Source organism: Lathamus discolor, chromosome 10 (assembly GCF_037157495.1).
Source record: "Lathamus discolor isolate bLatDis1 chromosome 10, bLatDis1.hap1, whole genome shotgun sequence".
NCBI lineage: Eukaryota > Metazoa > Chordata > Aves > Psittaciformes > Psittacidae > Lathamus > Lathamus discolor.
The window spans coordinates 19,330,023-19,346,211 of NC_088893.1; the positions used below are offsets into that span (position 1 = coordinate 19,330,023).

Genomic DNA, 16,189 nt, shown 5'->3' on the forward strand with positions numbered 1-16,189 from the left:
AGATCACAAACCATGAAGTCACAGCTATGAGATGGAAGAACCGTGTGTTCCCAGGTTATTAGCACTATGTTCTGTGATGAACAACGCTCAGTCTAATTTACTTTCCTGAGTTTTTATTACAGGTCACTTTCTTTAGCATTTGACCCACCCTGAAAGGTGAAACAGAAAACGCCTTGGGGAAGGTTGTTTTGTGGATCTGGGGGGTTGTTTGGGCAGATCTGGCTCATAATGCTCTTGCAAATATAATTAACCAGGAGAATTCATACACCTATCTCAGGGCACCTTAAGCAGCACAACGTTTCTGTTTCTATCCAAGTTTAACTCACTTCGCTCATGCCCAAATTCTCCTTTCCAGGACAGCCTTTGACATCCTCAACCACAATACGGGTTTATACGGACACAGACTCTAAAACCAGGAAAGCTCACCCAACGCTCATGCTATTTTCTCTACTTGTTTAACAGAAGACTTTCTGGACAAGGAAACTTTGTTAGACAGCCTCTAAATTTAAGAGAAAACCTATTTGTCAATGCCACTTCAGTACAGCCAGGATACGTACTCAAAGTCAAACAGTGCCCTGGAAACCTGACTTATTTGGTTGGAACCATGAATCTGTATTTGACCGAAGTCAACAGGCCTCAACTGTTAAGAAAGCTGGAAGAAACATTTATTCCTGCAAAGCCTTAGCAAAGTTTCCTTGCAGGGTATTCCAGACGGACACCAGCTGCCCAACAGCCAAACCAGAGTGGAAAAGCCAAACCAGGAGCCCTCCTCTGCCAATGCGGTACCTTGTCCAAGGCTCAACACAACGCTATGTGTGTCTCTGAGACACAAGTAATCAAAAGAGTAATCTGGGCAACACATTCAGTCTTGTGAATGAAAGCACAGCAAAACCAAGCTCCAAAACCTGGCCAAAACCAAACCAAACACCCCTCCTAAGACACACGTTGAAGCCCTCGCAGCTGAGTATTTACATATATTAACATTGGTTAAAACCTGGTAAATGCTCCAATATTGTATTTTGGTTCATTTAAATAAAATCCATCTGTTGTTTTAAGTGCAGCTGATTTAGGGCTGATTTCAGCTTCAGAAAGCGTGTTGTACTGCAGGTTCCAACTATTGATAATCTGAGTTATTTGGGTACCAATACATATACCAGGTTGATGAGTGCTTCTGGCCAAGAAAGAGGTACATCAAGGCCAGGTTGGATGGGGCTTGGAGCAACCTGCTGTAGTGGAAGGTGTTCCTGACCGTGGCAGGGGTTTGGAGCTGGATGGGCTTAGAGGTCCTTTCCAACACAAACCAGCCTGGGATTCTATGAAATTGACTGTACATCACAAGAGTGGAGCTGTATCCGCATGGCAATGAAAACAACTGCAGTAAAATAACCCATTATCACTGATTTTAATTACCCGCACAAGAGACTTGACCCTGCCTGGTCTCAGGGAGGGGTTCACCAGGTTTAACCTGCCCTGGTCTCTCAGGGATGTTTAGTAAGACTGACCAAACATGCATTGATTGGTATTTACTTGAACTTTGGGAACAGAAGATTGGCAGACATCTATTGAACAACATCATTCTTGCTCAGCTCCAAAACCGAGCTGCAAACACAAAGGTTACGAAAAGGAATTCTCGAGGAGCATTTTACTGAGGGAGTACAAAATTCGCATGCTTGGCTGTTTTATGACAGGAAAACCACAGGTCTAATTGAGATGAACACTCACAATACTGCATTCTATTAAGAAAGAGAATAATAAGAGACAACTACCCACCCAAAGCACTCTTACACGACAAAACAGAGGGAAATGTAAGCTCTGAAAGCTTCCTAACTCTTGGAGCTGGCAGGGAAGAGACACAGCTCTCCCACAGCTCCGAGGCCTGTCCAACAATCCTCTGGGATTGTCAGCACTGTATCATGAGCTTAAATACATTCATTTAATAAGCATGGAAAAAAACCCTGTGGTTTTGTTTTCCCTTCAGCTGAAAGCTATGGGGCAGGAAGAGCAGAAGAGAAGAGGTTCATTAATGTTTCACTGAAAGTAATAAAGAACTTCAGGACCTGCTTCATTAAGAAGAAAACCTGTATTGTGCTTGCAAGACCCACACTATTTGAAGAGCTGTCAGCCACCAGTGCAGCATCCAAGGTGCCACTCCTCAGGTACCTCTGTTCTGAGCTTTAATTTAACCAGACTGCTATAAAAAGAAAGAAAAAAAGCTTTACAGCACATTTTATTCCAAGAGACTAATCTAATATTTAAGAAAGCCTGACAGTTCTGGGTCTTTCATAGCCTCAGAAAGATGCTGATAGAACAGGGTGTCTGAGAGGCAGCGCACTCTCAGGTCCTTCTCTAAGGCTGCAGTTACTTGGCATTTTTGCTAATAAAACTGACTTTCTGCATTTGATTTTTCAATCATACAGAGCAAAAATAAACCTGTAACTGTTGCCTTCACAACATTGCTTCTGAAGTATCCGTAATTATATGACAGGCTTTTATGTTCCTCTAACTTAAATAGTAATTGTTGTCATATGCACATTGCCTTTCTGCACTCAGAAGGTGCACAACGACCCAGCCAGGAATTTATTAGCAGTAAGTCGCAGGCATGTCAGTACATGTTAAGCATCACTTGGGTTATCTCCCAGCAATAACCAGTACATTGATTTTAAAGGTCTCTTCCAACTTCTAAGCACAGCCACATGCGAAGACAGAACAAAGAATCCCCCAGGTAAAGGAGGAGAGCTTCATAGCACTGGTCAGTTCCTTGTTGATACGGCAAAGAGCTACAGAACAATCTATTGGTCATCTTCAGTTTGAGCTCCAGAACTGTTATTTGCACAACAAAGTCTTAGAGAGCATCAGCTATAAAGCAACATATCACTAACAAAGAAAGGGGGGTGAAAACGTAAGACAGAGGTTAGGTAGCAGAAAGGTTAGAAGTAGAGAGAAGTAGAGGTTGGTAGAAAACTATGGCAGGAGTCAGGTTTCCATCACTCTTCTTTCCCCGTTTTGGAGGCCCACATACTAACAGGAAGGAATTTGTATTAAATACAACCCAGCATCTGCAACTTCATTTAATACAAATCTCCTTTCGCTGTAAGATAACAACAAGATTTTTGCAGTGATTCCACAATTCTGAGTGCATTTAATGACCATCCCAAAACACCACCGTTGTTACATCAACACCTAAAAGCTCACTGCAGGAACAATGGATTTAACCCAGGCTAATCCCCTGTTTCACCTACTGAGTGTACAGAAAATTATTGAAAAGGATGAAAAATCCCACTTGAAAATACCAGTTATTTCTGGAAACAAGAAGCAGATGTTCTCCTCTGTCTGGCTCAGCTGTGCTCCAGTACAAGAGTGCCTTTGTTATGCTGTCAGCAATCATTTATTTTATTTATTACAGCCATTTTATAATGCCCATCAATGTACTGTTTGTGCATGATTTAGATCCGTTGCAGATCTATTTCTCTACATAGAAGCCGTCAAGAAGCATCACATACACACTCCGAAGAGCAGACCCCGTTGTGTCACAACTGTGCAAATTAGGTTTTTTTTCCTCTTTCCACTGGACTAATAAAAAGGGAACAGGAAGAGAAGGAGGAGCCGCTATTGCCAAATAAAGTTGAATTAGCATTAATCAAGGATCACTGAAACAAGGCAAAGTTGGGAAAATACAAGAGCTTACAGTATAAAAATAGACTCTAACTCTTTGAAGTCCAATAAAGGCAAAGCTCTCTGAACCACGGAAAGGAAATACTGTCTAGAACAAAGTCCTATGCTGGGAAAAGGATGAATTCAAACTGGAAGAGAGCATGCTCATAGGGGAAGGGAGGGGGAAAGAGAAAGAAAAAGGAGCATAATCATTTGCTGTTTGGCCCTATCAGCCACTGAGACCTTATCTGTGGTAGGCATTAAACCACTCCCCAGAAAACTAACATCACAGCCTTTGTATGGATCAGATAAGGAATTCTGGGCCTCAAAAAACTAAACCTTTAATGAGAGCATACACAGTGCCATACACATTCGCCCTTCCCTCCTACTGCTTCGAACAGCGCTTTCCTACTATTGAAATACTCCCAAATTACTAATTTCATTATCCCCCTCCCCCCGTGACAAGAAATAGGTGGGATGATGTGCAAGACAAAGCTGCAGCACCTCACAGAGGTAACTAAATCCCGTATTCCCAACCTGCAAGAAGGAGGATCCGCATTATAAATACCAGCACATTTAACACCACGCAGCCAGCAGCATCACCCCAGAAGACTAATGCAGATAGTAAAATATTAAGCAAGAGTATGAAATCCTACAGTTTAAATAGAGGTATGAGTTACGTGATTAAGTGTCCAATTTACTGTGAAGGTTTCCTCTATCTGACACGCCAGTGTGCACAGAAGGTGATTTGTTAGGATAATCTGTTATCAAAGGTACCATCTGAGGAAGCCCTCGCCAATCCTGCACTTTCAGGCTGAACTTGAGAGACGGGCAGAGAGATTCATACAGTGGCAGCATCCGGTCACACTCAGTCCATGTAACCAACAGGTCCCAAGTACCAACGGAAGTTACCAAACGGAGAAACAGAAGAGTAACTGCGTTAACACATTTACATCATTAAATGTTGGCTACAATCTCTAGGAGTTCATCAAAATACCCCCCCATCGGCAAATAAATTACAGATTAGAACACATGAAGTATCTGAGCAACAACAAAAAAACAAAATCAAGTGTGTACATGTCTAATATGCATAGCTTATACACTTTAACAATTAGCAAACAGTGGAATGCTACCACAACACTGAAAACTTGCCCTAACACAGCTTTTTCCAAACAAAAATATTTGTAGCATCAAGAATGAAATATTTCACTTGAGCAAAGTCATTGAGATCATTCCCAAAAGAGGTAAATTGTTAGAATATTTTAATATCTCCCTCCTTTTTTTGTCAAGGAAAGGTCCTAAAAATCAAAATCACGTGGATAGTTGTACCACTGGGAAGTGGTATTTGATGCGTGGATCATTTATCTGTACTTTTCCAGGCTGCTCTGCAGATGATGGGTATGAAGCACCAGACCACACCACTCATCAGTGCAGCCCCAACCCTGTAATTTCTAATGCCCAGGTAAACTGCTCGTATAAACTCCAGGATCAGAACAGAGAAGGGGGCAAAAGGGGACTGAAAGCAACAGAAACCCATGTGGTCAAGCAGCGTTGGCTTATCATAAAATACCGATCATGGTTTAGGGAACTGGGGGGGGTTTCCTGTACAAGAATGCAAAGTGCCCCACGCAGCTGATTCCACGTGGGAGGAGCTGATGAGGCCTTTGTACGAGAGTAGGAGGGTAGCAATGAAGCCACAGTTATTGCCTGTGCACAACTGGATACTTGAGGACAGGAGTCACCAGCTCGTACACCCTGTGCTGGGACACCCGAAACTGGGGTCTGAGCCCGCTGGCTGTGCTGAGCGGGTTTCAGCCCCCCTGACCCATGTCTTGCAGCGTGAAGAAGAGCGCTGACAAGTCCAGATGCTCAGTATGGTTAAAAATAAAGGAACGAATGTAAAAACTACACTGCAATTACAGAATCACAGAATCCCAAGGGTTGGAAGGGACCTCAAAAGATCATCTAGTCCAACCCCCCTGCAAGAGCAGGGTAACCTACAGTACATCACACAGGAACTTGTCCAGGCGGGCCTTGAATATCTCCAGTGTAGGAGACTCCACAACCCCCCTGGGCAACCTGTTCCAGTGCTCTGTCACTCTTACAGTAAAGAAGTTCTTCCTGATGTTAACGTGGAACTTCCTATGCTCCAGTTTACACCCATTGCCCCTTGTCCTATCACTGGATATCACTGAGAAAAGCCTAGCTCCATCATCCTGACACCCACCCTTTACATATTTGTAAACATTGATGAGGTCACCCCTCAGTCTCCTCTTTTGCAAGCTAAAGAGACCCAGCTCCCTCAGCCTCTCCTCATAAGGGAGGTTGTTTGCTCTGGTCCCTGTATCCCCCTATACCCATCTGTCAGCACAGCTGGTTTGATTTCCAGCTTTGTGCCCGGACAGGTAGCACAGATGCAGAACGGGGGCTCCCAAACGCAGCCTGGAATGGGGAAGGGCTTTCCCTGGAGTCAGGGAGTTTCTAAATGTATATAAACAAAGGCACCCCAAGAAATAAAAGTGGTTTGACTGCAAGTACCCACACAGCAACAGGCAACAAGAGCAGAGGACCCAATCTTGCTGAGCTTTAACTTTAATCATGAGTAGTCTCGCTATGCAGGGTCCCGAGATTCCTGCTACAAAGGGTCAGATTTACAGGGGAATTAAGATAATTTATTTAAATCATTTTAGAGACATCATTAGTTAGATTAGCGAAGATAAAAACTTGTTTCTTTTCATAGAATCCCAGCCTGGTTCGGGTCAAAGGGACCTTAAAGCTCATCCAGTTCCAACCCAGGCAGGGACACAATTGATATACCTTGGCAAATCCAACTCTGAAATCAGCCTCAGTGGGAATCTGCACAGATCTACATGAACCCATGAGCACAGTGCAGTGCAAATGGGCATCACAGAACCACAGAATAGTTTGCTTTGGAGGGGATGTTAAAGCTTATCCAGGTCCAACCCCCTGCCATGGTCAGAGACAGCTTCCACATCATGTTGCCCAACAGTTAATATCACAAGGTTAAGCAAAACATTTATTTTAAGGCTGTTTTAGCCAAAATAAGGCAACAACCCTAAAAAAAATCCATTACAGCTGCTGGGTGGGGGGAATGTGTCATGCCTAGGAAGAAATAAAGAACAAAAAGCCCTACAGAGCCACGAGACATGGGCAGTGCAGGAGGCAGCAGTGGGCAGATGTTTCAGGCCAGAGCAGATTACCTGTTCCCAAAGTCAAAGGGTGACAAGCCAGCGCGGTATGCTGGTGCCTGAATGCCACTGCTGTGATGAACCCAGTTGCCCAACACTGCAAAGCACAGGAATTTTGCTACGTGAGGAGTACAGCTGGAGAGGAAGAAGAGAAGGGCTGAAGCAAGAAGGGAGTGATAAAAGGAAGAAAACAGAGCAGGGAGAGCACCTCATCATTAATACAGGGAGTAGAGACGTGAGCAGAAACACAGCAGATATCCCAAGGTGAGTTAACATTGGGACTGAATGTATTTCCCTCACAGGAGTGAAACTAAAGAGGAATGGGAGGCTCTGTCCTGCTCGGACACACTCTGAAGCCATCTCCGCAGCAGCTTTCCCAAGTAGCCTCTTGATAATTAACTTATAAGGAAGCCCAGGCAGGACATTCTGCTCCCATGAAGTACCAAGGGAGAACAGATGTTTTCCGGTCTCAAAGGGACAAACTCAAGAGCGTGTCGTTTCATACCACTGACTCTTTGAGTGCATCGAAAACAGAAGAAATCACAGCAAAGGAAACAAATAAAGCAGCAGCCAGGGTAAGCAAACGCCAAACTCCAGTCAGCCTTACAGGTAATGCAAACGCTATCAAACGTATTTCGTTATTACATTAACGCAATGACATTACCATTCCCCAAAATGCACGCTGATTACAGCTTGATGGGAAGGGACAGAGGAGGCTGCCCATCGAAGAGCGCGTTTTATTGTAACGAACCAGGCTCGCACACTTCTCCGCTCCCACTCCCTGGAGAAGCAGCTCTTTATGAGGTCTGAAGCATAATTAGCCTGGTTTTGTTTAAATCTGCATCGCCGCACAGGTAAGGAAAGCCTCGCAGCTCCCTCACCTTTCCCGTAAGTTTTGCCTCGCTGAGACAGGCACAGTTTTACTTTCCAGTGATCTACCTCCCCTTCTCCTCCCTACAGCCTGGCCCGAAGGAGCTCCTCCGCCGCCCTGTGTCCATCTCCAGGGCGTTTAAAGGGCTGCTGGCCTCGAGAAGTCCAACTTTGGAAAGGAGAAAGGAAGAAAGAACGCAGCTGCGCACGTCCGGAGCCTGCGAGCGCCAGCCTGGCCATGTGCCGCCCGCAAGCAGCCGGCACCGGGCGGGACGGCTGCGGAACGGGGACGGGGCGAAGGGAGAAGAGGGAAACAGAGGGCAAAGAGCCGCTCACCTCCGGGGTCCGCTCCGAGGGCTTCTTCCGCAAAGCCTGTTTGATCCTGGGGTCCACAGGAGCGCTCATTCTACTGCCCGGCCCCTCGGGTCCGCAGCGCCCGGGGCCGGGCCGCGGGGGGCGATGCCTGCGGGCGGTGCGGGAAGGCGGCACCCGGCACCGCCGCCTGCAGCCGCGGCGGGGCGGGGGCGCGCCCCGAAACTTTCCCCGCGCCGGGGGCCCGCGGAGGCCGCGCCGCTGCGCACGGAGCCGCGGCGGGGCCGGGACGGGAGGAGGCCGAGCGGGGCCGCGGGGCGGGCAGGCCCCGGGGCGGCCGCGGGCTCAGCGGCGGGGCGCGGGGCAGGTGTCGCCCGCGGGTCCCGCCGCGCTCCCCCGGCGGCCGGCGCCGCTCCCCATCGCGCGGGTGCAGGCGGCGGCGGCGGCGGCGCGGCCCCGCCGGGACGGGACGGGACGAGGCGAGGCGAGGCGGCTGCGGGAAGTTACCGGCCGGAGCGGGACACCCCGCGCGCGCCCAGCGGCTCCGCCCAGCGGGGACGCACAAAGCGACGCGGGCGGGTGAGGAGTTTCACGGCGCGGCGGTACCGGCTCCTCCGCCTCAGCCGGCGCCCGCAGCCGGGTCCGCTCCTTCCCCTCAAGCCGCCAGCAGCCGCCGCCGCAGCCCCGAGCCCCCGCGCCGCTCACCCACGGCACACAGCCCCTCTAGGCGGAAAAGCGTGAGAGCGGGCTCTTTAACCTAGAGATTCAGCGAGACGGGCGAGGGGCGGGGCGGAGGACAGGGCGGGGCTTACGGCGCCCCGCCCCTCCGCCCGCGGGAGGGTGGGGAAGAGGCGGGGCCAAAGGGCCGCGCGGAGGGAAGGCTCGCGAGGGTTGGGAGGGGGTCGCGCGTGCGCGCTGGGGCCGCTGCCTGGCCCCGGGGGGGGGGGGGGCGGGGCTGATTTTTAAGCTGGAAACACCGAAATGGGTCAATTTGTGCGTTACTTGGGCATTAACATCGCTTCTGCGAGTGTCCCCTTCTGGTGTGTTCTAGGGAGACCCCCCTGCAGTCCCGATCCAGCGCTGGGGCAGCAGCACAAGAGGGACGTGGAGCTGCTGGAGCGAGGCCAGAGCAGGCCATGGGGATGCTGCGAGGGCTGGAGCAGCTCTGCTCTGGAGCCAGGCTGAGAGAGCTGGGCTGGGGCAGCCTGGACAAGAGAAGGCTCCTGAAGGGGAGACCTGAGAGCAGCTCCAGTGCCTGAAGGGGCTGCAGGAAACCTGGAGAGGGGCTTGGGACAAGGGCCTGTAGGGACAGGCCAAGGGGAATGGCTTGAACCTGCCCGAGGGGAGACTGAGCTGAGCTCTTAGGCACAAGCTCTTCCCTGTGAGGGTGCTGAGGCGCTGGCACAGGGTGCCCAGAGAAGCTGTGGCTGCCCCATCCCTGGCAGTGCTCAAGGCCAGGTTGGACACAGGGGCTTGGAGCAAGCTGCTCCAGTGGAAGGGGTCCCTGCCCGGGGCAGGGGTTGGAGCTGGAGGAGCTTTAAGGTCCCTTCAACCCAAACCAGGCTGGGGTTCAGTGACTGCAGTTTCTTGATTCATGAGCTTCTAAAAGCCTCTGACTCCCCAGCCATGGTCTGGGGGGGCTCAGACTCCCCACGCCTGCCCCCATGCTGCTCTACCCACCTGCCAGCGTGGCTCTCAACCTGCAATAAAAGCGGTTTTCCAGCTCAGAAGCCCTGTGTGGTTTCACAAAGCGGCCCTGTGCTGGTTCCCAGGTCCTCCCGAGCCCTGGGGCAACGGCCCCTTGGGGACACCAGGAAGCAGCCGGGCATCAAACACGCCTCGGAAGATTTCCTTCCTTCCACCGAGTCCAGTGTGTAACTGTAGGAGATCAAAGCTGCAGGCACACAGCTTGTGTTTGTCCTTTTGTTGTCTCTTTCCTTCCGAATAAACAAGAGTGGGTTTGTTTCTTCTCTTTCTCCGGCTATTCCTTCCCGTTCGCTTCACCGCTTGCCCTTTACGGCACAATTGTCTGTCTTGTACTGATGGACTTGGTTCCAAGTCGGTTTATAATATTTCTAGTGTTTCCTTCAACCCAAAATCCGAGGAAAACTGACATTTCCTCAACTGTAGGCCCTTGGGGTTGTGCCTGGTATCACTGCAGGCACAACAGCAGCGGAAGGGGCAGCCTGGGTCTTAAAAGCTGCCATTCTTAACATCACAGAATAGTTCGGGTTGGAAAGGACCTCAAGATCATCCAGTTCCAACTCCCCTGCCATGGGCAGGGACACCTCACACTAAACCATCCCACACAAGGCTTCATCCAACCTGGCCTTGAACACTGCCAGGGATGCAGCACTCACAACCTCCCTGGGCAACCCATTCCAGTGCCTCACCACCCTCACAGGAAAGAATTTCCTCCTTAGATCCAATCTAAACTTCCCCTGTTTCAGTTTGAACCCGTTACCCCTTGTCCTGTCACTACAGTCCCTGACAAAGAGTCCCTCCCCAGCATCCCTATAGGCCCCCTTCAGATACTGGAAGCTGCTCTGAGGTCCCCACGCAGCCTTCTCTTCTCCAGGCTGAACAGCCCCAACTTCCTCAGCCTGTCTTCATACGGGAGGTGCTCCAGCCCCTGATCATCCTTGTGGCCTCCTCTGGACTTGTTCCAACAGTTCCATGTCCTTTTTATGTTGAGGACATCACTAAATCATTACACTGCAGAGACAATATACGATGCTCTCAAAAATGACAACCAGGTAAGGACACAGTTCCATCAAGTCTATCAGGACTGATTTATTACTAAGAGCTTCCGTGGTAAAATGAGCATTTCCAAGTATCTCCTCTGTTGTTGTTGCAGAGGTCAGGGGTTTGTACTCGTTCTTTGGCAGAACACGTTCTCCTTTTTCAACTTTAGTACATAAAATATTATTTCCAGTAGTGTGGGAATCTTCTGCCATTCCCTGCCAGGAACCCAACATGAAAAGCTGGACATAAAAAGTTCTCCTGCATAACAGGGGAGAAGCAAGTAGAAAGGAATCAGAGCATGAATCCTGTGTTAAAGAGACTCTCTTATTTTTCCTTCATGTGTGGTTTAGGTTTTTTTACCAGAGATGTAATAGCAAAACAAGTAATTTATCAGCTCATTTTATAGTTAAAACTCATGGAAAAGGTCAGTCAATACTCTCCAAGTGCACATGGTTGGAAAACAACCTTAATGGGAGACTAGAATAAGAAGCGAACTGAAATCTGTGCTATGACAGTCCTCATGGATCTGCCATGACTCAAATCCTCACCTTGGTTTTTAGAAGGTAACTCATGCTGCCACCTAGGCAAGTTGTTCAGCATTCCCCCAGTCAAAATAACACAGAAGTGGGCATTCAGTGTAGGGGTAAAAGTAGTATCCTAAGAATTCCTTTTTCTTTTGCACACAGTTGTCTTATGTATGGTGCATCAGCCAGCAGGCACGCGCTGAGCAGTAAACACAGGTACTCAGTAGGAACCAAAGTTGCTGTTCCAGTTTAATTGCTTGGCTCAAGCGACCTGTGAAACAAGACTTCCTTCACTCTAAAAAATACCTGATTTGGGGTAGGTGATGCTCTAATGGCTGCAGTTATTCCAGGGGCTATTTTAGCTGCCCGGTTTATTTTCCCAAATACCTGGAGAACAATGGAAACGAGTGTCATGCTCCTAACTGCTCACTGGTGTGACAGCCTGCACTCGACCTGGTAGAGCCTGCGTAGTTAAACACAATTAAGAAGCTTTCACAAGCAAGTCATTTCAGGGCTGGGATTAAAGGATGTGGCCAAGCAGGATGCCTGTTGCCTGTGCAGAGGGGAAAACTTGCTTCCCTTTTGTCTGGACTCTATCACTCTGCCCAAATAAAGCATCATTACTTACTGCTTAGGTTCTTATTTGTTGTAAGAGATTATCTATCTGTAGTTTTAGACACAATGCTGGAAGGTGTCTTGCTATTTATACAGATGAGCTGCAGCCTCAGGAGATTAAATGTTTCTGCTTGAAACACCCATGAATTTGAGATCAGCTAAATTACAAAGAACATCTCCTCCTCCTGCTATGTTCCCTCCATTGTTCTGGTTCACTCTGACACTCCCAAGGATGTCTCTTAATCTCACGCCTTTCACCACCATGTGCACACCCCAGATTCTTCAGGGTAGAACTCAGCTTCCTCCCCTCTCCCAGCGGGAGAGATAATCATCATCCACTGAAATAGGTTTTTACTTGTAGTTTGATGTATTCTCTCTCTTTCTTGTACCCATGAGTTCTGTTCCAGCCTGGCAGTTTCCTTCCTCTCCTCCAATGCTATTGTTTTTAATTTCTTAGCTTGGAGGGGGGTAAAAAGTCCTTGTCAGAGACTCATGCACATCATTGGCAACAGCTACTGGCTAAGTGTGTGGTTAGCACACCACAAGGAAGACAGATTCGTTCTCTGCTGGACAGGAAAACAGAATGTTCTGGCATCCCCCAGGGGAAAAACTCTCTCCAGACCCTTTTATGCTTGTTCTGGGGATTAACTTCCTGGATAGAACATTCTGGGGATACTTCAGTAAAAGTGTGTGACATCGGGGAGGTGAAGGGATAGTACTTTGGTGCAAGTGTGCCTTTTGCAGGTAAGTTACACCCTTGCAGATGGCACAAGGCTGATAATCCCAGACACCCAGGTAAGAACATTCACCTCCTGCCTAACCCAGCATTTTGCAGCTCCGATTTTCATTTCCTGAAATGACGTCCTACAGAGTGTGAAATAGCAAATTCCTTTGCAAAATCAAACCCCAGAATGCCCATTCTGTATTGTACCACCGATTTTTGCTCCTTCTGAGGCACAGCTCCCCACGGTGCATATTCCTAGAGCTTCAGTGCAGAGGATAATGGTAAACAGGAGAAATTAAGCATGAGAATCGGGAGATCTTTTCCTGCTTTATCAGAATAGTTGCAATTAAACCCCATCTTTGTTCTTTACATGTTCCCTTCCACATCCCCATTTTCCTGAAGGGTTAAACTGGAAACCCACGTACCCATAAGCATTTAGAGTTCATCATAACAGCCAAATCCTTATTTTTCAGCCCTCATCAACAAGACTAAAGCACATGGGAAGCCTAACACCTTTTAAATGCAGGGACACAACACTTTCTCTACTCATGCTTTACCTTCAGTGGCAACTTTCCTGGCTTTTCATGATCCCTGTCACACGTCTTTGATGGTCTCTAATGTGCTGAGTGCTGGTGTGAATGTACTGTGAATACAGTGAGCCTGGAGATTGAAAGGTTTTAAGATTACATTAACATGCAAAGAGAGGGGGATGACAAGCCCCAGCTGCTCCCTGGAGCAGACTGAACTGCAGCTCCGAGTGGAGACATGAAGTATTTCCTACTCTTAGCTCCCAGCGGAAGGGAACATCTCTCAGTTGATGGCACTTTATGGGATATCCACGGGAGAAGCTTCACAGAGGACTGGTGGAAATGCTGAAGTAACCAATATTTCATGCCTGAGGATGCAGAGTGGGGTTTGGGCCATCACACACTGGCTGTTGTGTCAGGTAATTCCCAGCCAGTCACACACCAGATCGCTTCTGGAGTCCTAGTTCCCAAGTTAGGAGCAATCTGCTAAAGCAAGGAGTGAATTAGGTTATTTGCTGTTCCTTTACTAAGGTTTCTAGGAAAACAAAGAGATGCATTGATACAGACTCTCTGAAAGTTGCCAGTGAGGACAGTAAAAGCTATTTCTGTAGACCTGAGACACTTACATGTCTGCTCTCGTTTCCTTCCGATGTCCAGAAGTGAACAGACATGAATCCAGAAGGGCATTCCTCTTCCTTGTCCGCTGCTTGGAAGGTTCAGCTGAAGCAGGAATGGGTGCCTGCCCATCCAGTGACTGAGCCACACTCTTCTGAGTGGGATCAGGAATGGCAGGAAGTGCTCAAGACCAGGTTGGACAGGGCTTGGAGCAAGGTGCTCTAGCAGGAGGTGTCCCTGCCCATGGCAGGGGTTGGAGCTGGAGCAGCTTTAAGGTCCCTTCCAACACAAACCGTTCTGTGACTCTCTGATTCCTACTTCTGCCAAGTCACCAGAGCATCCAACCCGCCCCCAGGCATGTTATAGTGTAGAACATTATCACAAGTGTCTGATCAAACAGAGCAGGAACTGACAAAAACATTCAAAATTGTTATAAAACACCATCGAACATAAAAACCCAGCTGGTTTGCTCAAAGGCAGAAGTTTTTGCCCCAAACAGATACACATTCCACAGCGGAACAGCTCTGTCTGAAGCAGGCTCTTTCATCAAATGCTTTTCTGTCTTCTGCCGGTTTATTTTTACCACACACAACCTACAGATATTTGATTCCAGCCCCAGCACTTTGCTGGCAAAAGCTAGAAGAGCATATGGACCTGTCTAGATATTGGAGGTATCCAGCAACAGTATACAGATGTCCAAGCTCTAGCCTGAAAAAACTGAAGATGGGGGTGGCAGGGGGGAAACGTGCCCTGACAGGAGGCAATCTGGAGCTTAGTGACAGCCCCATTTGCATTTGCTTTGTTGTTATAATCAGGTTAAAACTTCAGCGGAAAGATTTGGTTCATTTGTGGTAGGAAACCTCATGCCAAAACCCATTAGAAAAGAGAGGGGGATAAAAGAATGGGGACAGATAAAGATGAAGACTGTAAAGAAAGAATACTCTTGCTATGGAAACTCCCCAGCACTAATCCGGCATCAGCAGCCACTTTAGCATCTCTCATTCCAAGCATTTAAGGTCTCTTTCATTAATTCTGGGGTCCACTTAAAGTTATACAACTGTAAATTGCAAGATGTTTTCCCAACCAGTGGGGACTTTGTGACCTGTTATAACCCAGTGAGAACATGCAATGGTTATTTGTATTTTTCTCCTGAGTAGCTATTTTCAGAGGCAAAAAGCCAAACACTTGCATAACTCACCACTGCTGGTCTGTGTATCTGTGACATTTGTAAGGGGACAAGGCTTTGGCTGATGGTAAGCTAGGAAAAGAACAGGGCATGCGGAGAGGAGCCAGGTTCAATGTGATAAAGAGCAGAGTAAATAGGATTGCAGAACTTCCCCTTTTTTGAAGGGAACGGAGTAATTCTCTGAGCATGTGGAAAAATAACAAACAGCCTCTGTGCAGCCAAGTAGCAGGCACCTCGTCTAGACTTCGTCTTAGCTGGCCATCACCTACATGAAGAAATTGGGAATAAACACCCGGCATGCTATTTTCCCTGCTTTCTGCAATCAAATCAAACCCATGCTACTTGGTTTTTAACTCCTATGAGTTACATTGTGAGTTATACTCATATAACACTATGAGTTATACTATTACAGCATTTGGATCAAGACCAAGGCTGGGGAAGAGTTGCAGTTCTTACCATTTCCTTGCTCGCTGGTGCCAGGGTACCCTGCAACCATGAGCATCGCTGTTGTAGCCGAGACCGGTGCAACAGTTCAGCAGCATCACCCCAGCTTCGCAGGGCACACGGATGTGTCTGTGTTTCTCTGTGTGTGTATAAGCTATAATTTGATTACAAAGAAGTGTTGCACAGTTTAGGAGGCTCAGTCCAGGCCTGGGAGCCAGGAATGCTTGGTGAACTCATTGCGAAGTTATGTAGGCCAAAATTCCCTGTATCATCCTCTGCTTTTAGTCACATTTCGATGCTGTCGGTCTGATTTGTTCTCATGAGGAGACTACAAACAGCTCCCACTGACATTAGCATTAGAAGTGCTCAGCTCCTCCACACTCCTCAGTTGGGTCCCCTCTCATTGAAGCACTCGGTGTCACAGGCTTTTATCATCTGTCTTCACACGATGACGTACATCCTTATTATTCCCTATGATCTGTTCTCCGGCTTTTAATGACCCTCCAGAGCTAATGAGATGTTTGCTCCCCCACCCAAGCACAACCATATGGATGAGATGGTATCAGGCAGCTCGCTGAAACCAGTAATTCTCAGGCATGCAGAGTATCCAGAAAGTTCCTGTTTTCAGTGCCTCGGTTTTAGTCTTCAAATGCAGAAGTGTTTGGCATTGCTCACATGATGCCACCAGCACAACAGAACAAACTGTCTTCTGCAGACCAAATCCTGCCTATTTTTAACTTAAAGATCTGCAGATGACTCTCCTTCCA

At 48.0% G+C, this 16,189-nt stretch overlaps 1 protein-coding gene and 2 long non-coding RNA genes across 11 annotated transcripts in view; 1 reads left to right on the top strand and 2 right to left on the bottom strand.

Annotated features, from left to right (window-relative positions):
* RAPGEF6 (Rap guanine nucleotide exchange factor 6) overlaps positions 1-8,226 on the bottom strand; it is a 117,822-nt gene extending 109,596 nt beyond the window's left edge. For 6 of the 7 annotated variants that reach the window (XM_065691026.1, XM_065691029.1, XM_065691024.1 and 3 more), the window contains exon 1: positions 8,067-8,226. In XM_065691026.1, coding sequence (XP_065547098.1) covers positions 8,067-8,135 — 69 coding nt within the window. In that variant the 5' untranslated portion in view covers positions 8,136-8,226. The remainder of the gene's footprint in view (positions 1-8,066) is intronic. The other variant, XM_065691023.1, reaches the window with a different exon arrangement.
* Positions 6,834-8,242, top strand: LOC136020215 (uncharacterized). The gene is made up of 3 exons (XR_010615243.1): positions 6,834-7,435; positions 7,553-7,714; positions 7,821-8,242. It is a non-coding gene; the product is annotated as an uncharacterized LOC136020215 (long non-coding RNA).
* A 2,573-nt stretch (positions 8,243-10,815) lies between these two features.
* Positions 10,816-14,253, bottom strand: LOC136019836 (uncharacterized). Of its 3 annotated transcripts, XR_010615081.1 has the most exons (3): positions 13,804-14,253; positions 13,208-13,660; positions 10,816-11,045 (listed from the first exon to the last, which is right to left on the bottom strand). It is a non-coding gene; the product is annotated as an uncharacterized LOC136019836 (long non-coding RNA). The 3 variants fall into 3 exon arrangements; XR_010615080.1 differs by lacking the exon at positions 13,208-13,660; XR_010615079.1 differs by lacking the exon at positions 13,804-14,253 and having other exon boundaries at positions 13,208-13,763.
* Positions 14,254-16,189: the final 1,936 nt, after the last annotated feature.